A 22,091-nucleotide genomic window follows, 5' to 3' on the forward strand; every position below is an offset into this window, starting at 1 on the left:
AATGGGAACATCACTACCTCTAAGCTTCACGCCAAATCACATACCATCAGAACTTGGACATATGTCATGGTTAACATATGAATTAGGAGGAGTAGGTCATTCAGCCACTCAATCCTGCTCCGCCATTCTATAAGATCATTGTTCTTTTATAGTCGCTGGACCAAAATTCTGGAACGCCATACCTACAGCACTGAGAATCCTACACCACATTGACTGTAAAGGTGCAAGGTGGCAGGCTTACTACCACCTTCTGATGGGAAATTAGGAATGGACAATAAATGCTCACCTTGCTCGCAGTGCGCATATCCCAAGGATTTTTTTATTTTAAACAGTAATACAAAAGAATAATACCGCAGATGCTGGAAATCTGAAACTAAATTGGAAAACGTTGGAAATACTCAACAGGACAGGCAGCCTCTGTGGAGTGAAAAACAGAGCTAGCGTTTCAGGTCTATGAGCTTATAAACTCTGTTAGCTCGACGACGCCAGACCTGCCGAATATCCACATAATTTTCTGCTTTCGCTCTCAAAACGGCCTCTGGTTTGGAGCCATCTCAATTAGAGGACAGCAGCAGTTCCAAACACTGGCCTCAAATCTTTGAATTAGGGGTATGATAGAAATTAGATTTTCTGGTTAGCTATAGATGTAGTAGATATGGGGTTTAACTAAGAAATCATTGGGAGTAATTGACTGAATCATATTTTGAGAAGCTGACTAACTGGGTATTAATCAGAGAAGACTTAAAATGTTTATATTTTGCAAGTTGTTCGAGACTGGCCAGAATGCAAGGCTAGCGACAAAAGATTTCATTGTAGACAGATGCCTACCCAGATCCGTTTCCATGGTAACAGACAGTCAGGGTCATAATGATTTTTCAAAAACTGTGTTAATCTAATTAATGTTAGAGGCATAATTGGCAAGCCAGGGTACGGAAAATTACAAAATCACACCCAAATCCTTTATCTCTTAAATTGATGGACAGTTCGGCGGAATTGAGTGAATTGCAAATTAGTTAAAGCCAATCACAGCTGTAAAGAGGGCAACACTTTAAGATAGTAATCTCCTTAAAAGATCAGTTGTTGGGATGAGAAATCACTTTTTTTCCAGAATCACTCTAACCTTTTTTCTGAAACCTTTCTGCTGGCTTTGCAAAATCGCCATTTTCTTTGGTTTTAAATCACTCAGTCATTTTTGATACTATGCATCTTGATTCAAAGAAATTACCAAGAAATATAATTGTATTTTGAATACAACTACTGTATTTGCTAAAGACAATCGATCTGACTAGCTTGCTGCAGGGCTTGTTGGAATTTTCTAAAATTTTGTATTGAAATTGAATCACCAGTAGGGACACTAAAAAGCTGATGAATAAAGTTTCAAATAACTTTGCCAAAAAGTTCAGTCTGGAATCTCTGTTATTTGGGAGCAAAGAAGGGATAACGCATATCCAGGGTTCCAAATAGACACAGAGATCCATCAATTGGCGTAGTTTCCATTCTTCATCACTCCTGTGAATTCTGCTGATGCAAGCGCATGTGGAGACATCCACTGAATGTTTTACAAGTTGTGATGCCCCAGCGATAAAACTATCTGCCTTTCATCGATGAAGTCTGGCTACCTAATATGCGAGATATCAGAGGACAGCCAGTGCCTATGGAATCAATGGCTCGTGAAGACAAGGTAGTGGGTAAGAACAAAATCTTTTTTAAAAACCACAACAATCCAAGATAATAAGCTTTATATGTAACTTACCTTTGGTGTGTAATGCAGTAGCAGTTTACTTGTGAGGTCTGCAAGCTCCGACTCCTGAGGTTTCAATGGAGAAATGCAGTTTGGGCCTGTTACCAGGAAAAGACCACAATTTCACATGTGTAATCATTCGAGAAGTTCATATCCAACATTTGGCAGCAACATCTTGTCACAAAATAAACAATACATTACCAAGTACTGATTCAATCACACAACCTTTAAGTCTGAAATGTATCTGATACCAAGCAAACATCCGTACCCAAAGAGATGCTGAAGAGACATTAGTTGTTATTAACCATTATTTTCCCAGTCCGTATAATCCATATAATGTGATGTAGTGCCACAATTTTGGCTGCATTTTACATTATAACTGGGGAGGTGGTGGCATAGTGGCATTGCCACTGGATCAGTAAGCCAGGGTAATGCTCTGGGGACACGGGTTCAAATCCCACCATGGCAGATGATGAAATTTGAATTCAAATTTTATAAATTACAAGTGTAAAGATGAACATGAAACCATTGACGATTGCGTAAAAGCCCATCTGGTTCACTAATGTCCTTCAGGGAAGGAAATCAGCCATCCTTACCAGGTCTGGCCTACGTGTGACTCCAGAGCCACAGCAATGTGATTGACTCTAAACAGCCCCTCAGTCCAAGAGAAATTAGGGATGGACAACACATCCTGGCCTTGCCAGCGACGCCCAAATCCCATGAAAGTATAAAGGAAAAAAAACCAACAGCAAGAATGGAAATTCACTGTCAGAACAAGGGTTTTTCTTTCATCTGCACACAACATGTCGTAAGATTTGGAAATGTGAATCAGAAAGGTGTATCAAATGCAGAAACTACTTAAAAGGTTGTCTATTTTAAATTCCGTTGAGTTCTCCTGCTCGAACTCTGCCTACTGGACACCACTCCCTCGCTGATAACGTGGGAAGATAACCTGCCTTCAGCTGATGTTGGTTCTAATCCAGCTGCTGTGGAGCCGAAAAGAGTTTCAGACAACACTTGACATCTGGAGCAGCTTAAACAGCTGCGTTGCTGCTCTTTAAAAAATCAGACTGTTTCATGTGTAAGGTCCGCATGTCAACTGGTTAAACTTACGCTGCTAAAATGGCATGTAGGATCCTAGGCTGTAGAAACAGAGGCATAGAATGCAAAGCAAACAGTTGTCCATAAAACACTAGTTAGGACTCAGCTGGAGTACTGCACCCAATTCTGGTAACCAATACTTTAGGAAGGATGTCAAAGACTTAGAGGGGATGCAGAGGAGATTTACTAGAATGGTAGCAGGGATGAGGAATTTCAGTTATATGGAGAGAAGCTGGGATTGCTCCCTTCACAGCAGAGATGCTCAAGGGAAGATTTAAGAGGAGCGTTCAAACTAAACAGAGTTCTGATATAATGTGAAGAACATGTTTTCACTGGCACCAGGTTTGGTAAGCATAGAATCCCTGCAGTGCAGAAGGAGGCCATTCGACTCATTAAGTATGCAACAAACCTCCGAAAGAGCACCCTGCCAAGGCCCACTCCCCTGCCCTTCCTTGTAAACCCACCTAACCTACACATCTTTGGACACTAAGGAGCAATTTAGCATGGCCAATCCACGTAACTTGCATTTCTTTGGATTGTGGGAGGAAACTGGTGCACCCGGAGGTAACCTATGCAGACGCTGGGAGAACGTGCAGATGCTTCACAGTCACCCAAGGCCGGAATCGAACCCAGATCCCTGGTGCTATGAGGTAGCAGTAACCACTGTGCCACCGTATACTTCTACATAGCTTCAGGAGCAGAAGCTGTCATCACAGTTTGAACATCAAGTTCCCTAACAGGTCCTTCTGTAGAACAAATGCAACCTCAGGATGTCACCCTCAAACTTGAGTCGAAGGCAAGATATTATTACGTGCTCCTTGGTTTGGTCAGGTTTTCTGCAGTGGCAGCCAGGTGAGGTTTTGGAGGTGCCACTTGTTTGCGTGTTGCTGCCCTCTTAGAATGGAGGGTAGGGCAATATCTGAGAGGACTGTTAGCCACTGAACTGGAGTTGATCTCAGAGTTCCAGAGATGATTCCCATTAATGAGTGAAGTTGTGAGTCAATAAGATTGATCTGACGACTTCAGGCCCATAAGGGCCCAGCTGTCGAGAAGACCAGAGCTACAGCAGAAATGAGAGGATGATTGTGCATGCACCCCAATTTTTCTGCTGATGAGCTTATGGATGAATTCCACTCTTGTCCTGGTCTATTCGTCAGTCTTTTGGAGGTGGTGATGGTAAGTTAGGCGGTCAAGGGTCACTCCAAGGTGGGTAGGAGCCGCGTCATTCCACACTTTCGCTCTACAGAAGGTGACATCTACGGTGTTGTGCAATTTTCAAGATGGAATAAAGAGGACTCTGAATTAAGGTTAAGTGGCAAAAGAACCGGGATAATGAGAAGAAGGGTTTTTATGCAACAAATACTTGTGATATGGAACACATTGTGGTGGGAGCATGTTCAACGATACCTTGCAAAAGAGAATGGGACATATATTGAAATGGGAACATTTACAAGGCTATGGCCAAAGAGCTGGGGAGTGCAACAGTTATGAAAGCTTTTTTCGGTCTCACCCCCACAACCCAAAGATGTGCAGATTAAGTGGATTGGCCATGCTAAATTTCCGCTTAATTGGGGGGGAAAAATGAATTGGGTATTTTAAATTTATACATTTTTTTAAAAATGAAAGCTTTTTCAAAAACCTGGCACAGACACCCCGAGCCAAATGAGTCCCTTCTGTGCTCGGGATTCAATAATGTTATATCTGAAAAAACTGTAAAATAAATTAATTTTTAAAATATAACTGATACATGCAGTGCTGGGGCCAACGTAACAAGTTGACAAGAGTGGCTACGTTTAATCATTAGTTGGGAAGCTGCTGCTTACCTGAAAGATACAGAGCCTTAACTTGAGAGGATTGTAGTGCATCATGGAAGACTAGAACAGAACCCAGTTGCCCCTCCAGGGAGGTTGGGGAACCCCACTCACTATCCTGAGTGCCGGCCGAAATGAGTTTCGTCACCGATTCTGGCTTGCCCGAAAGTCCACTCCAGGCTGACGAGGAAAGAATTGCACTCAGAGATGCACGTCCAGAGGAGATGGACAGTGAGAATGGAGGATCCGGGATTTGTGATGGCGGTGGAGTAGTGGTCCTCTGACCAGCCGATCCAATACAACACGAGGTAAAAGGCTGAGGTGGGGAGGAAATGTTTAACAAGGTTTCAGTGATATAAATATAAAGATAGAAATACAAAAGCTGTTGCCCTGAACTGGAAATTTAATCAATTTCGCAACCAGGTTCCACCATTCTGCTGCCACATTCTCCATCTCTGACTCTTCACTTCACTTCTCGAGTTTTCTACCTAGGGTGACACGTCAATAGAGTAATGATGAAGTGCTGCACAGCTAGAGGTGCTGTCTTTTCAGATGAGACATCAAACTGAGCCTCAATATGCTCACTTCAGTTGGATGTAACAGATGTTATCCCCTTCCCCACTTCAAAGAGCAGCAGAGGTTCTCCACCATTCCATGTCTAATATTTATCCTTCAACCTAAGTCACAAACAGATGATCTGATTATGTTCCTGCTCTTAGTGAAAACTTACTGTGTGCAAAAGTAGCTGTTACATTTCCTCAGCTACAGTGACAACTACACTCAGAAGAACTTTATTGACTGTAAAATGCTTTGGGACATCCGGAGGTCGAGTAAGGCAGTATAGGAATGCAAGTCTTGTCTTTCTGCATATGATAAAAATTCTAAAATATACAAAAGCATAACATTCAGATTTAGGTGGTTGGTGAACATGTATGGTGTTATTGATCATAAATACAAGCTGGTAACCAACAACCTCTGGAAATAGTTGCTAGTGTGACCAGTGCAAGTAGTAAATGGTTTATCATGCTGGGGATAATTCATGTGAAATAACTGTGAAGTACACTCACAACCTGCAAAATATTTCCTTCACTTGTCACAGACTTCAGTCATTAATTAAATGTAAAAATTGGGTGTTTCCTTTCATACACTGTATAACACCTGCCACACCTCATTCACAGCTCACTGTACATCCTCTGCAATGACCGAGATCTATGTCCTACCGAAAACCCTCTGGTCTAGACACTACTCTTGAAAAATAAGCTTACTGTGGCTGAAAAAGAAAACATTATCAGTTATAAAGCCTTACCTCATTCATAGTGGGAAATTTGAGGGGTGCAGAGAGTTTCTGCTGACCATTGACATAGATGTACACCAGACTCTGACCAAAGGGACGTTTTGCTGGGACATGTACCACAGCTATACTATGCTGTTAACAGAAATAATCACAGTTCAGTTGAACAGTTCAGGCACTCTGGTCATTTGCAGTCATCTAAAGTCTGTTGACCCTTGAGCACACATCCAAATACTTGTTAGTTTAAAGAAAGAACATTTACCCAACAATTAAGGGCACACATGAAGTTTTTACATTTTAGGTTGCATGCCTTTATATACAGTATGGGCAGCCTGGTTCTAGACCCCGAGAACAACATCTTCTTTAACCACCGGGGTGAGATAAATGATTGTTTTCTGACACCACAGTCTCACCTTCGCATGGCTCCAATAAGGCATTCAACTGAAATGGAGGATTAGAATCTGTGCCTTTACACTACATGAACCATCTTAATGCTCCAATGGAGAGTTGGATGGCCAAGTTAGAACAACTAAACCACACACATGTAAATCTATTTTTCAACAATGTTTGCCTATGGATCCAGAATATTAATTATTATAAGTAGGTAGAAAGGTTTCATATGATTTACATTCGAACTGCTCTTGGTTCCAGCTAAAGTGCAGCTGGAGCAGTACCAATCCAGCCTTCCATCGTCCATTTAATTGGTGCCATTGAAGGATAGGATGCCAACGTGACCTCCAATTCAGCTGCTCTACAACAGCTCCCGATTAGATTGGAAATGAATCTTTGAACCTAACTCAGTGGTAGCACTCCTGCCTCATAATCAGAAGATAATGTTCAAGCCCTACTCCAGAAACTAATAACGGATTCACTGATGCTGCGGCAATAGCTTGCAACTCCCTCCCTAACAGCACTGTAGGTGTACCTACTCCTCAAGGATTGCAGCAGTTCAAGAAGGTAGCTCACCACCACCTTTTCAAGGACAATTAAGGATGGGCAATAAATGCTGGCCGAGCCAGCGAGGCCCACATCCCATAAATTATTTTTTTAATAGGCTGACACTCAAGTCCTTTGAATAAGAGGTCTAACCCCCTCCAAGTCATGTGCAGAAAACCCCACGGCAAAGAAAAGCAGGGAAGTTTTCTCCAGTCACCAAGTCAATATGTGGGCGGCACGGTAGCACAAATGGATAGCACTGTGGCTTCACAGCGCCAGAGTCCCAGGTTCGATTCCCCACTGGGTCACTGTCTGTGCGGAGTCTGCACTTTCTCCCCGTGTCTGCGTGGGTTTCCTCCGGGTGCTCCGGTTTCCTCCCACAGTCCAAAGACGTGCAGGTTAGGTGGACTGGCCATGATAAATTGCCCTTAGTGACCAAAAAGGTTAGGAGGGGTAGTGTGGATGTGAGGGCTTAAGTGGGTCGGTGCAGACTCGATGGGCCTAACAGCCTCCTTCTGCACTGTATGTTCTATGTAATATCTCTCGCTCAATCAGTGTTACTAAATAATAAATCTGATGATTATCACATTTGTGGAACTGCACCATTCCCAACTCGGCAGCTGCCTTTTCTACAATTTACACTCCATGAACTACCTTAATTTTCCAAGAGCAGGCATTAACAAATACTATTGTAGCTGTGTGGTGTTTAAGGAGGTTGCAAAAGCAAACAGGACAAAATGGAAGAATGCACTACGCAGGTAAGTGTGTCAATTGAAAGTGAACATGAATCTCAGAGGTTTGTCTTTTCCTTTTAACACTGCTGAAGCTGAAGAACCTACAGCAGCTGAGCACAGGTTTCAGTAAATGAGGGGTCAATGCAGTAAAATATATCCCAACACCAGGTCTTTTGTTGCTCTTACCCAGAGGGAGTCACAGAAGCAGTGGTCAGGCAGCATAACGGTCATGTACTCCTTCTTTGTGCAAACTGCTACGACCAGCCATCCTGCAGAGGTCAGAAAAGCTTCAAACCCTGTCCCACTGGCTGTGAAAAAACTAAAGAGCATGTAGGTTAAGACATTTTGTGCCTTAGTTTAAGAGTGGAAAAATTGCATTATGCACTGTGTTCATTCCTGCAAACAAAAAAGACAGAGTAATATTTGACATGATGCCATAACTTGTAGTTACTTGTAGTCAATCAGAAATCTTTCAAGGATTACAGTTCAATTCAAGATGCGGTTATGGAGTTAAATTCTGAACACAAGGGCTAAACCTGCAGAATGCACAAGTTTTCAGAAATGCAGCTGAGATGCCAACTGTGAGGGAATTGGTATTTTTCATATTTCGCTTCAGCATGAGACACTCCAGCGACATTCATAGTTCTTACGTTGGAACGGATTCCTTCATCTGGGTCCAGTGGAACGAGTTGGGTGTGGGGGTAGTGACAGCTGTCTGATACCAGAGATCAGGGGCGCGATTCTCCCCTACCCGGCAGGGAGGGGGGTTCCGGCGTAATGGAGGGGCGGGAACCACTCCGGCGTCGGGCCGCCGGAGTCTCCGCACCTTGAGGGGCCAAGCCCTCACCTTGAGGGGCCAAGCACTCACCTTGAGGGGCTAGGCCTGTGCCAGAGTGGTTTCCGCTCCGCCGGCTGGCGGGAAAGGCCTTTGGCACCACACCAGCCGCCGCAGAAAGGTCTTCGCCGGACGACATGCGCAGGGGAGGGGGTCTCTTCCGCCTCTGCCATAGTGAAGACCATGGCGAAGGCGGAAGAAAAAGAGTGCCCCCATGGCACAGGCCCGCCTGCGGATCGGTGGGCCCCGATCGCGGGCCAGGCCACCGTGGGGACACCTCCCGGGGCCAGATCGCCCCCTGCCCCCACCCAGGACCCCGGAGCCTGCCCGCGCCGCCTTTTCCCGCCGTTCAAAAGGTGGTTTAATCCTCGCTGGCGGGAGAGGGTTCACAGCGGCAGGACTTCGGCCCATCGCGGGCGGGAGAATCGCCGGGGGTGGGCCCGCCGACCGGCGCGGCGCGATTCCCGCCCCCACCGACCGGCGCAGCGCGATTCCCGCCCCCGCCGAATCTCTGGTGGCGGAGAATTCGGGACACAGCGGGGGCGGGATTCACGGCAGCCCCCGGCGATTCTCCAACCCGGTGGGGGGTCGGAGAATCGCGCCCCAGATCTTTGGCATCTAACCAGCTCAAAATAGTTGGTGCAGAAATCTGGAGTGGAAACAATGATTCTGAATATATATCTAACTAATCTCGGAGCCTGAAACTGGAATTAGCCCAAAACCGGGATGGAGTTACGTACTTTGTTACTTTTTGTGTTACAAAGAGGAAAGTTCAAAATAAATTGAAAACTATATTCTATTTATTGATATAGTATATGCAAATTAACGCACTGATTATTTACAACTGGTCTAATCTGAAAAAATATCTGCCTTCAGGAAGATAAGGCACACATTTTAAGGTGATTATATTATCTAATTTCCTAATCAACTGGTTTATTTGTCAAATCCCCAGATCACATAATTGTTTGATTACATATTGAGCAATAAAGGCAAACTCCTGGTCATAGGGGATGCAGAGACTGCCAATGGGAGAGCTTAGCATACTGAATCCAATAGGAAGGATAATTACAGAGCCCACATTTATAACACTCAGCTTATTTAGCAATACCCCACATGAAAACAGAATCACACGCATTCTTCACTTCAGTTCAAAATCAGATTTAAGCAAGTTTGGAATGACCACAAATAATTCAGTGTGCAAAGCTAGGCGTTTTTCAGAGTCGCAAAATTTCACACATGCTGTCAGAATAGCGTGGAGGTCTTGTAGCGTCCCCATCTTTGAGCCAGAAGCTCTAGATTAGAGTCCCACCCCAGGACGTGATAGCCAAGGAAAACACATCCATAACGCAGGCAGAGGGCTGTAAAACCTGTAAAGTCCTTCCAACGCACCAATGGCAGGCAGTAAGATTGGGTGAGAGGTCTGGTCAGCCATGCTTGATGTGGAGCGGCACTCCTCAAACTATATGCTTCCGGTGACAGGTTAGCGGCCTGTTCCAGGAAAAGAACTCGCAATGGGGGAAAGTCTGCCTTGTCCACCACTAGGTGCGGGGAAGAGAATCAACAACTCAGGAAGAAGAGGGGGGTCATTTAGCCACTCAAGCTTGACCCACTATTCAACGACATAATGGCTGATCTGCAACCCAACTCTATAAGGCACTCTTCCCTCATTTCTCCTACATCTTTAAATAACAAGAACCTATCAAGTTCCAGTGTTAAAATTAACAATTACCTAACATCATCAACTGCCATTTGCTGAAGAGAGTCCCAAGCCTTTACCATTCTGTGCGTGTACAAGTTTTTCCTAATCTCTTGAAAGCTCTGGGCACTAATTTGTAGACCACGTCTCAAGCCCTACCTTCCCCAACCAGAAATTGTTTTTCCTGTCCAATCTGCTCCCCTTACTTAATGTCTTGAAAACTCCTATCAAACCAGCCCAATAACCTTCTAGACAACAGGGTACATACCCCATTGTATGATCTATACCAGGGAATATACACCTCGTTTTTATGATCTATTGCTGTATTTTAATAAAAAATATAGTGGCAGTGTTTTCAGACAGCAAATCTAATTTTTTAAAAATTATTTATCTTTTCTTAAGTTACATACTGCAAATAAATAAAATCAAAAGAAAAGTATATAGGAATAAAGTTGTCTGGGCCAGCATTTATTGCCCATCCCTAATTAAGACCATGAGAAATGGGAACAGGGGTAGGCCATTCGGCCCCTCGAGCCTGCTCCGCCATTCAATAGGATCATGTCTGATCCAACATTCCTCTTGTCCACTTTCCTGTCCTTTCCCCATAACCCTCCATTCCCTTACTGACTTCAGCTCCCCAGTGCTGAAAAAAATTCTAAGTGTGAGCTAAACCGGTGAGAAACTCCCCAGGGCCATAAAAAATTACCAAGTGTCATTGAATAGCAGTGGGGATCTCGCCAGCAGAGACGGTGGGAAACGCCCTTTTAAACCCGCCACAAAAGAACTTTGAAATGTTTCCATTGAATTCTGCCCCATATCTTTCAATCAAATCACCTCTCAATCTTCTAATTCCAATGAGTAGTCCCAACCTCTTTAACCTTTGCTCATAAGACAATCCCTCCTAGTGAACCTTCTTTGAACCACCTCCAATGAAATAATAACTTCTCTTCAATAAGGGGACCAAAACTGCTCATAGTACTCCACATGTGATCTCACTAATATCTTGTACAGTTGCAGCAAGACTTCCCTACTCTTATACTCCAACCACTTTGAAATAAGGGCCAATATTCCATTAGCCTTCCTAATTACCTGCTGCACATGTGTGCTAGCTTTCTGTGTTTCATGCACAAGTATCCCCAAGTGCCTTTGTGTTGCAGCTTTCTGCAGTTTTTCTCCATTTAAATACTACTTTTCTCCCCACCCCCTTCCAAAATGAACAACTTCACATTTTTCCACATTATATTCCATTTGCCAACTTTTTACCAAACTATCAATATCTCTTTGCAAACTGTTTGTATCCCTGTCACAACTTGCCTTTCCATCTATTTTGTGTCATCAGCAAATCTGGTTACAGTACATTCGCTTCCTTCCTTTAAGTCATTAGTATGTATTGAAAACAGTTGGGGTCCCACCACTGAACCCTGTGGAACCCCACTGGTGACTGACCGCCAACCCCTTATCCCCACAAGCTGTTTCCTGCCCAATTAGCCAATTTTCCTATCCATGTCAACGTACTACCTCGTATACCATAGGCATATCTTACCTTATGACTTAACCTTTTGTGAGGTGCCTTGTTGAATGCCTTCTGGAAGTCTAAATACAACACTTCTACTGGTTCCCTTCTATCCACTCAGCTGCTCCTCGCCAGATTCGCTCTCACTGAGACCTCCGGTGCTCTGTACTCAAGTCCCTCTTTCCCTTTGTGCTCCAAATTTCCGAAGACCTTACTTTTATTTTAAAGAGCAGAAGTACTCACCCATCCTACTCACCAATAGAGAAAAGGAACTGATCACCTCCTCCCTCTTTCATCCGACTCCCTGTTTCACCAAACTCCTGCTACTCTCTAATGCAACAAGGCAGACTGAAGGAGCCATCCTTTTAAGCCCCTAATTCAAGACTTTTGAAACTGGATTAAAACAGTTGTTTAATTTATACTAGCTTCAGCTAAGAGTCTGTGAACTCCTGTTTTAAAGCTGCAATTAAACTTCGCCCAGTCAAAAGAGCAACTTTTAATTAATTGCTAAATTAAAGAAACTAGACTTTAATTTGAAATTTAGATTGAAATTAGCCCTTAAAGTAAATTAAATTGTTCCTTAAAACTTACCCCTTGAGACCCTCTGTTTCACCAAACTGCAACTGTACTCCCATGCAACAAGGAAACACTCCAGAGCAAAACTGAGAGGACATTTAAAAGTCAACCACATTGCTGTGGATCTGGAGTCAGATGGAAGCAATGTAGATAAGGATGGCAGATTTCCTTAGGACACTAGTGAAACAAATGGCTTTTTACAATAAGTGACAATGGTTTGATGGCTTTTAATTATAGATTTTTATTGAATTCAAATTTCACCATCTGCCATTGTTGGATTTGAACCTGGGTCCCCAGAGCATTACCCTGAGTCGGGGTGCTACCCACTGCACCACAAGACCTCCCTTCTCTGTAGGATCACCTCAGTGAATTACTGACTTTCAATTCAGCTCCTGCATATAGAACTGAATATTTTCCCAATTCAGCACCTGGAGGCTACTATTTACTGGGTAGAATAAATTCCTGCTCAGTACCAGACATCATCTGAAATTCACACACAAATTCCTAGTTCAGTACCAGACTGCTCTATACAGAATACGTTAAATCCCAATGGCCAAATTGTTTCTCTTGTACATAAAAATACATTTTACACAGTGCTCTCAAGCCTCACTTCTCGATGGGAAGAGCTTTGCACCGTCTTTATCAATAAAACCCACAGATAGTGCACTGGAGGAAACTACTTGCACTATATTTATGGAACAAGCGTTCAGACTCAAGCCTGTGGTTGGAGTTTCCTTTTGCTTCCAAACACAATACACATAAATATCACTCCCAAACAGCTATTTTAAAACTAAACACCATTTTATAAAACCATCTGAACTTCATTTAAAGACGAAAATAGCCTACAAAGTACAGAATCAAATGAGTAAGAATACACTACGATAGTACAATCTCTGGTTAAACAGCTTATACTGAAACATCCTGGAGACGGGCTGGCTGATGAGCAAATTAATGATGGACGTAATATGATCGCTGGTTGAATTTTCAGGACCAATATGAGAACTCATAATATTCTGATGAACATTGATTTCTGACCAGTTTTCTTTCGAGAAGAGATATCTTTCTAATTAAAACCCTACCCCTAACCAGTATTCACAAGGACCTGGGTGTCATTTACATGAGTCACAGAAACTTGACAAGCAGTGAAAAGTAAATAGTATGTTAGCATTTATTAGAAGGGAATTATTTTGAGAAGAGATAGCTTTCTAGTTTAAACACTAATCCTACCCCTATCCACCCATCACATGAATGTGAATGAAAGCTCCACTCCAAGCTGTGTAAATACAGAGCTGTCGTGAAGAGCAATGACATTTTACTGCAATTGTATAGGAACTTGGTGAGAACATACTTTGAATTACTGCATACAATAAAGTTAGAGTGGAATAGAGGATTCTAACTGGGATTCTGTGTAAAAGAAGCCTTGGTTCAGTTCTTTTAAGAAAATGAGGCAGAAATGTCTTTGAGGCAGAAATGTCATTGAGGCAGAAATGTCATTGAAACAAAAGTCTGGTTCATAACTGGTGTCTTCAATAACTGGGTGTCATAATGGGGTTTCCAACTCTGGCTGGCCATATTCTAGGAAATTTCATCAAGGGGATGCAGTGACTTTGTAGTATTGTCACTAGTGTGGCCGAATGGCCACCTAAAATGGTGTCCTGCAGAGGATGCTGGGAGAATTGGTCAAGACAAGCAGGCTGCAGTTTAAATAAACATTGATGAGCAAGCTGCAGCCGAGGCATCGCTTTACACAGGAAAAAGGCTATCGCCAGGCCATCCCAGGAGCAATAGAAACACACTGTCAATCATGCTTGTTTACCAGACACAGTGGCACCTAAACTCCTTATTTGGAAAGCCTACATGCCCCCAACACCTGCAGGCATGGCCGTTGAGGGTCCACCAGAAATCGACATGGCAGCCCTGATTGGACTTGATCGTTCAGGGTAACCGAACCCTGATCAATTGATTGGTAATGACCCATGGACCGCCCAAAAGGGCGCAAAATCCTTCAAGGTAAAAGGTGGCACACCCCCCAGACCAACCAGGGAGGGCACAAGGGGGCTGCAAAGGACCGCACTCCATGTCGGATGGTGGCAGACTGCATATAGAAAAATTCTAGGGAAGGAAAAGGCAAACCTTTCTGTATTGTACGGTAAAAGAACACAACCACTAATGTACATAATTGCTTATAATTCTTGAAAATACCAATTAAAAGATTTTTTTAAAAAAAATCTCTCTGCAGCAGCCAGCAACAGAAAACAACAACGGTGATCTTCACCGGCCACCATGAGGCGGACCATCACACCACCAGTAGAAAGAAGACCAGAGCCAGAGTATCAGCATCGAGGACAACAGAAACCAGATCACAGATAAAGGATATCTGTTTGGGTACTTGTCAGTCACTCAACGTTAAGTCAAGGTTTGGTGAGGATTCGGCTTCTGGCGGCGGAGGGGAGCGGCCGCGCGTAGAAGAGCCCGGAGGGGGGGGGGGGAACATAGTTGCGTCCTGTTCCCCCCACGAAGAACGTGCGCCCGGGTGCGCAAGTTTGGCTGACCGGGACCCCGCATGGCGGGAGAGGACGAAGGAAGAGGAGCGACCCGGACGCCGAGAAGGAGAGGAGGCCGCAAGGGACCGGAGTGCTAAGCTACGGCCCGGGGGGAGGTAAGGTGCACGGGAGGAGCCGGGGGCCGGAGACCAGGAAGCGGCCGGAGAGTCGCCCTCCCCCCGAACGGAGACAGCACATCGGAGCGTAGCCTGCGAGTAGGCCCGACCGAGCCACCACTCCCACCCCCCCCCCACACAGCAGAACCCAGGCGACAGCGGGGCACGGGACAACAACGCGGGGCAGCGAAACGCGGGACAGGAGAAGCGGCGGCCTGAGCCAAAGCGGGGTCCGAGCCAGCAACGAGGCCCTCTCCCCCCACCCCCCGGCAGCACCCAGCACGAGTCAGGCAGCGGCGGAACAAAGGGGAACTCTCGGCCCGACGAGAAGCCTTTCTCGCTCTCTCTGGTTCTAGGGTGAGTGAAGAGGAGCAAAAAAAAGAAACAGGAACTCCCTCTTTTTGGGGGGGGGGCGGGAGGAGAGAAAAAAGAAAAGCAAAGAAAGACTTAGAAAAAGAAAACTGTTAAAGGGACAGAACACTCCCTCTCTCCTTCCACGCTTCTCAAAAAAGAAAACCAAACTTACCTGAAAAGAGTCTCTTCAGAAGGGGGGGGGGCTTGCGAGAGAGAAAAAGAGGGGAAGGGGGTAAAAAAAAGGAGGGGAAAAAAGAGGGGGGGGGGGAATGCCAGAAGGGAGCCAAAGCAGAGGGAGACAGGGCACCAAAAGCAAAAGGGGCAATACACGAGCCCACTCAGAGGAGCTAATCGGTGCACGAAGTGGCGGAATGGAAGCCTCATCGCAACAAAAATAACTGGGCAGACAGGAGCTCTTTCCCCCTGGGCCAGAGGGGAACTGGAAGACAGCCTTTGCCGAGGCGCTGAGGAAACACCAGCAAGAAAGCAAGGCAGGGACCAAAGCAGACATAGAGGCCGCAGTACAGGCAGCAATGGCCAAGGCCCTGGCGGAGGTGCAGCTCGCCCTGGGCAGAGCAGAGAAGAAACTGGAAGCCCAGGAGGAGAAACTGGAAACCGAAAAGGCGACCATTAAGGAGCTGGAGAGGGCTGCGACTGTCATGAGCGACCGGATCACAGCCCTGGAGAAAGAGGTGGCGAGACTGGGCACAATGCAGGGGAGCCTGAAGGGCAGGTGGACAACCCCAGGAAAACCGCTCAAGATGACAAAATGTCAGGATAGTGGGTCTACCAGAGGGGAATCGAGGGTAGAAACCCCACGGCCTATGTGGCCGAGATGCTGGGTAACTTAGTGGGGAGGGAAACTTTCCCCAACCCACCAGAAATGGACAGAGCTCACCAGTCGCTGCGCCCGAAACCCAGGGTGGGGGAACACCCGAGGGCAGTTATAGCCAAACTGCACCGGTATAAAGACAGGGAAACAATCCTGCGCTGGACCAGGCAAAACAGAACCTGCAGATGGGGAGGACACCTAGAGTGCATGAGGACATTAGGGCAGACTTCGCCAGGAGACGGGCTGAATTCAACAGAGCAAAAGCAGCCCTTCACAGGAACAATGTGCGCTTTGGTATGCTGTACCCAGCGAAACTCTGGGTCACATACCAAGAAAGAGAGTATTTCTTTACAGTCCCCGCCGACGCAAACAAATTTATCGAAGAACACGGGCTGGAAAACCAACAGCGAGGGTAGAAACACGGGGCCCCTGGTAAGGGGCAACAATACGTCGATGGGGAGGGGGGTGGGGTGAGGCAATGCCAGGCCCCCCCCCCGATGGCAAGCGCACCCTGAACAAAAAGCAAACCGCTACCCAACGAACCGACATAGGTGGGAAACCAGGCCCCAGCACAAGGGTATGAGAGTAGCGGAGAAGGGTGAGCAAACAGGGTAGGGCGGGGGAAGAGTGCGCAAAAAAACGCAGAGGCTGGGCAGGGGAGAAGCGAGACAGTAACTCCCTAGAGGGGGGATCGCCGCACTAGCAAGAAAGCTAGATAGGGGACATGCAAAAAAGCAGTGCCGCAGCGTGCCCCCAACAGAGGGGACGGCGCCAGGCAGAGGGCGGGTGGGACCACGCAACAGAGGTGGGAGAGCAAATGGGGATAGGAGCAGGGGAAAGAGGGACAAAGGAGGGATATACGGGAGAGGGGAAGAAGGGGGAGGAAAGGGAGGGAGGGGGGGGCGGGGGGGGGGGGGGAGAGGCACGGAACTCAGGGACGGAGGGACAAACAAGACTAGAAAAGGAACAGCAATAGGACTACAGAGTGTTGCAACCAAGGGCTCGGAACAAGGAATCGCTGCAAGCATCCACCCAGTACGGTCTCTGGGCGAAGGGAAACCCCAAAGTGAAGAGGGCTACCCGCGTGGCGGCCGCACAGCAGGCGACCATGGCGGGGGACCCCTGGACGGAGGGAAGCCCCGGAGCGCAGGGGCACGACCGCATGGAGAGAGCAGTGACAGCGGCCATCCTGGATGGCCCCCTAACAAGAGGGAACCCCGGAGGGCAGGGGCGCGTCCACCAGGTGAATATGGTTAATCCTACAGGAGGGGACGTAAGCCCCCCACCAGGATAGTCACGTGGAACATAAGGGGACTCAACAGGGGGGTGGCAATACTGATCAGCAAATGGACAATGTTTAGGGCGGCAAAGACGGATACGGACCCAGGGGGACGGTACGTCATGGATAGCGGGACCCTGGATGGGGCACCGTTAGTACTAGTTAACGTGTACGCGCCCAACTGGGACGACCCGAACTTCATTAAGAAGACCATGGCAGCAATCCCTGACATAGCGACGCACCGACTAATCATGGGGGGGCAACTTCAACTGTACACAGGGCCCAATGACTGACAGATCGAACCCCAAGACGGGGAAAACCTCAAACATGGCAAGAGAACTCGGTCACTTTATGGAACAGATGGGTGCGGTGGACCCCTGGAGGTTCACCCACCCAGGGGAGAAGGAGTTTTTCTTCTTCTCCCCAGTACACAACGTATACACCATAATTGACTTCTTTGTGGTGGGGAAAACGGTGCTTCCGGGGATAGACAAAGTGGAACACTCTGCAATTGTGATATCAGACCATGCTCCACACTACATGGACGTGAGGCTGGAAACGGGCAGGGCTCAATGCCCCACATGGAGGTTGGATGTTGCCCTACTAGCTGACAAGGCCTTCAACGAAAGGATATCGCAGGCTATAGCAGAATACACGGAGAACAATCAGAACGGGGAGGTCTCACCCTCCACGTTCTGGGAAGCGCTAAAGGCAGTAATAAGAGGGGAAATCATCGCTTTCAAAGCGCGAAGAGATAGGGAGGAACGGGTGGCTAGGCAGCAGCTGGTCGACTCCATACTGGAGGTAGACCATAAATACTCCGAGGATCCGACCGTAGAGCTCCTGGCAGAGGGGAAAGAGTTACAAAGGAACTTTGATCTGCTCTCCACCAGGAAAGCAGTGCACCAACTCCGCCAAGCACGTGGGAACCTATATGAACACGGAGACAAAGCCAGCCGCTTGCTGGCACACCAGCTGAGAAAGCAGGCAGCCACCAGAGAAATTGCACAAATCAGGGATACTAGAGGTGCATTACAAACAGAGCCAGAAAAGATCAACAAAGCATTCAGGGCCTTTTACCAAGGGCTGTACACCTCAGAGTCCCCAATGGGGGAGTCAGGGATGAAACGGTTCCTTGATGGACTGGACATACCAGTCGTGGGGGAGGGCAGAAAATGGGTCCTGGAAGCACCACTAGCACTGGGAAAGATCATGAACAGCGTAAGCTCCATGCAGGCGGGGAAGGCGCCAGGACCAGACGGGTTCACGGCGGGCTTCTACAAAACATTTGCAACAGCACTGGCCCCGCACCTGCGGGAGATGTTCACAGGCTCGCTAGCTAGGGACACACTGCCACTCACGCTAGCACAGGTCTCAATCTCGCTGATACCTAAGAAAGATAAAGACCCAACAGAATGTGGGTCATACAGACCCATCTGCTGAATGCAGATGCCAAAATACTGGCCAAGATTCTAGCCAAAAGGCTAGACGACTGCGTGCCAGAGGTGGTCGCAGAAGACGAGACGGGCTTTGTCAAAGGTAGACAGCTTACCTCCAACATCAGGCGCCTGCTGGACGTGATAATGACCCCCTCCGGAGAGAGAACACCAGAGGTGATCGTCTCTCTAGACGCAGAAAAGGCCTTCGACAGAGTCGAATGGAAATACATCACAGAGGTACTAGAACAGTTCGGGCTTGGAACAGGATTCACCTCCTGGGTAAAACTCCCAAACAACGCTCCCATGGCAAGCATACGGACAAACTACACCAACTCCCGATACTTCCAGCTGCACAGGGGCACCAGACAAGGATGCCCACTGTCCCCGCTGCTGTTCGCCCTAGTGATCGAGCAATTGCGCTCAGAGCAACAAAAAGCTGGAGAGGGATCCGAAGGGGAGGCAGAGAGCACAGAGTCTCACTCTATGCAGATGACCTGCTCCTCTACATCTTGGACCCTCAAAGTAGCATGTACAGAATCATCGCGCTCCTGAAAGAGTTTGGCGCCTTCTCGGGCTACAAACGCAACATGAGCAAAAGCGAGATCTTCCCGGTACACCCACAAGTAGGGGGGGCAGCACTAACGGGACTGCCATTTAAACAAACCCGACTTAAATTCCGCTACCTGGGGATCCAAATAGCCCACGACTGGAAAGGGATCCACAAATAGAACCTCACCAATCTGACGGAGGAAGTAAAAAAGGACCTGCAAAGATGGAGCACATTCCCACTCTCCCTTGCGGGGAGAGTCCAGACGATCAAAATGAACGTGCTGCCCAGGTACCTCTTCCTATTCAGAGCCATCCCGATCTACATCCCCAAGACCTTTTTCAAAGCATTAAACAAACTAATCATGGTGTTGAGCGAATAAGGGGATGGATCAAAGAGCCAGAAGCCAAGTGGGTCCGCACAGAAGAGGCCTCCTGTAAGGGGACCTCCCTCCAAGCCCTCGCCACGGCGGCACTCCCATCCCCACCCAAAAAACACTCCAGCAGCCCGGTGGTGATAGCAACCCTCCAGTCCTGGAACCAGCTGCGGCTGACCAAAATGTCGGACAAAGCTCCCATCTGTAACACCCATAGGTTCACACCAGCACTGACTGACGCCACCTTCAAAAGGTGGAGACAGGACGAGGGGACACGGACAGTCTATACACCGACGGCAGGGTCGCGACACTGGACGAACTGATGGAGAAATTCCAGCTGGCCAGGGGGAACGAGCTAAGGTACCTGCAGCTCAGAAACTTCCGACGAAAGGAGACAAGGACTTACCCACAACCGCCACGACAGACATTACTGGAAGAGTTACTGGACGCAAGCATATTAGAGAGAGAAAACTGTAGAGACATGTACGACTGACTGGTAGAAGGGGCCGACACCATACTGGATGCAACAAGAAGGAAATGGGAGGAGGACCTGGGGATCGAGATAGGGTGGGGACTCTGGAGCGAAGCACTGCATAGGGTCAACTCCACCTGCGCAAGGTTCAACCTGACGCAACTAAAAGTGGTCCATAGAGCCCACTTAACAAGAACCCGGATGAGAAGGTTCTTCCCGGAGGTGGAGAATAGATGTGGACGGTGCCAAGGAGGCCCGGCCAACCATGCCCGCATGTTCTGGTCTTGCCCCAGACTTGTGGAGTACTGGACAGCCTTCTTCGAGGTAATGTCCAAAGTGGTGGGGGTGAGGGTGGAGCCATGTCCGAAGGTGGCGGTCTTCGGGGTTTCAGACCAGCCAGATCTATTCCTGGGGAGGAGAACGGACGCCCTTGCCTTTGCCTCGCTGATCGCCCGCCGTAGAATCCTGTTCAGCTGGCGGTCAGCAGAACCTCCCAAAGCTGCAGACTGGCTGTCCGACCTCTCGGAATCTCTCCAAATGGAGAAAATTAAATTCGCCATCCGAGGGTCAGACGACGGCTTCCACAGAACGTGGGAGCCATTCACCCGATTGTTCTGGCAGTTTTGTGGCCAACAAACAAGCAGAAGAATAGCCGGGAACCAGGGGAAAGCAGCCAAAGCATGAGAGGGGGGAGATAGACCGTGAGAGGGGGGGACAACTCAGTCTAAGAGGAAGGAAAGGCGAACCACGGGAGGGAGGGGGACGACACATCCACAGGAATAGAGAAAAAGGAGAATACAGGCGGAGGACGGGAGGAGAAGCGGCAGCGTGCACGAGAAGACAATGGCGGCAAAATTCGGCCGGGAGAAGCGAGGGGCAACACCGGCACCAGACCCACTCGAGGATTGCCCTCCGGAAGTGCCTCGCCAGCACAAACGGATGCCTACTTATATATATATTTATATCATCCTGTGTACATAACGGCAAAATATACTCTGTTCAAAAATCCAATAAAAACAATTTATTTTTAAAAAGTCAAGTTTTGGTACTGCACTTTAGTATTCTGTAGTGTAACTTAAAATGATAAATGTGATTGATTGATGCTAACATTGTCAATGTGTGAATAAAGACTATTGATTGAAAATAAAGTCGACTCGCAGTCATGTGTCCACTGCATACTAATTAAACACACACTGTGCGCAACACTAGGACTAGTAATCCAGAAACCAGGAGTAATGCTCTGGGCACCTGGGTTCCAATCCTACCACGATGGTTAAATTTGAATTCAATAAAATCAGTAGTTAAAAGTCTAATGATGACCACGAAACCATTGCCAACTGTCATAAAAAGGGAAGGAAATCTGCCATTTCTACCTGGTCTGGCCAAAATATTACTCCAGACCCACAGCAACATGGTTGACTCATAATTGCTCCTCTGAAATAGCCAAGCAAAACACTCAGTTGAAGGGCATTTAGGGATGGGCAACTAATGCTGCCCCAGCCTACGATGCCCACAGCCCTTGAATGAACTAATGAGTTACCTTCAACTGACCTTCCCTGGAATCCTGCCACCCAACATGTCTCGGAGGCCTGCCTTGTCAAGGCTTTTCAAACCCTTTAAAACTCGGTCCTTGGTTTGAACCGGATATATCTGTAAATCTTTCCAGTTCTCACAAAGGGTTGCAGCACTGTTTCTCTCTCCACAGATGTGCCTTTTCTATTTATATTGCGGATCAAAGCTAATGCTGTTAACCGCACTCGAAAATCAGAAATCTCAAAACCCAGAAAGCCCCCAAAGCTGCATACTAAACCAGATTGTGTACCAACAATGCAGGAAATATATCTGCTGTCAATCTAAATCTGATCCGTTTAATGAGGTTATAATAATAATCTGAAGTGT

The 22,091-nt window shown here is 47.1% G+C and overlaps 1 protein-coding gene across 2 annotated transcripts in view; it reads right to left on the minus strand.

Annotated features, from left to right (window-relative positions):
• Positions 1 to 22,091, minus strand: part of nbeal1 (neurobeachin-like 1) — a 384,125-nt gene that overhangs the window by 139,504 nt on the left and 222,530 nt on the right. For both annotated transcript variants that reach the window (XM_072481723.1, XM_072481715.1), the window contains 4 exons: positions 7,801 to 7,933; positions 5,960 to 6,079; positions 4,666 to 4,969; positions 1,754 to 1,839 (listed from right to left, as the gene is read on the minus strand). In XM_072481723.1, coding sequence (XP_072337824.1) covers positions 1,754 to 1,839; positions 4,666 to 4,969; positions 5,960 to 6,079; positions 7,801 to 7,933 — 643 coding nt within the window. The remainder of the gene's footprint in view (positions 1 to 1,753; positions 1,840 to 4,665; positions 4,970 to 5,959; positions 6,080 to 7,800; positions 7,934 to 22,091) is intronic.

This window comes from Scyliorhinus torazame, chromosome 2, assembly GCF_047496885.1.
Source record: "Scyliorhinus torazame isolate Kashiwa2021f chromosome 2, sScyTor2.1, whole genome shotgun sequence".
Classification (NCBI taxonomy): domain Eukaryota; kingdom Metazoa; phylum Chordata; class Chondrichthyes; order Carcharhiniformes; family Scyliorhinidae; genus Scyliorhinus; species Scyliorhinus torazame.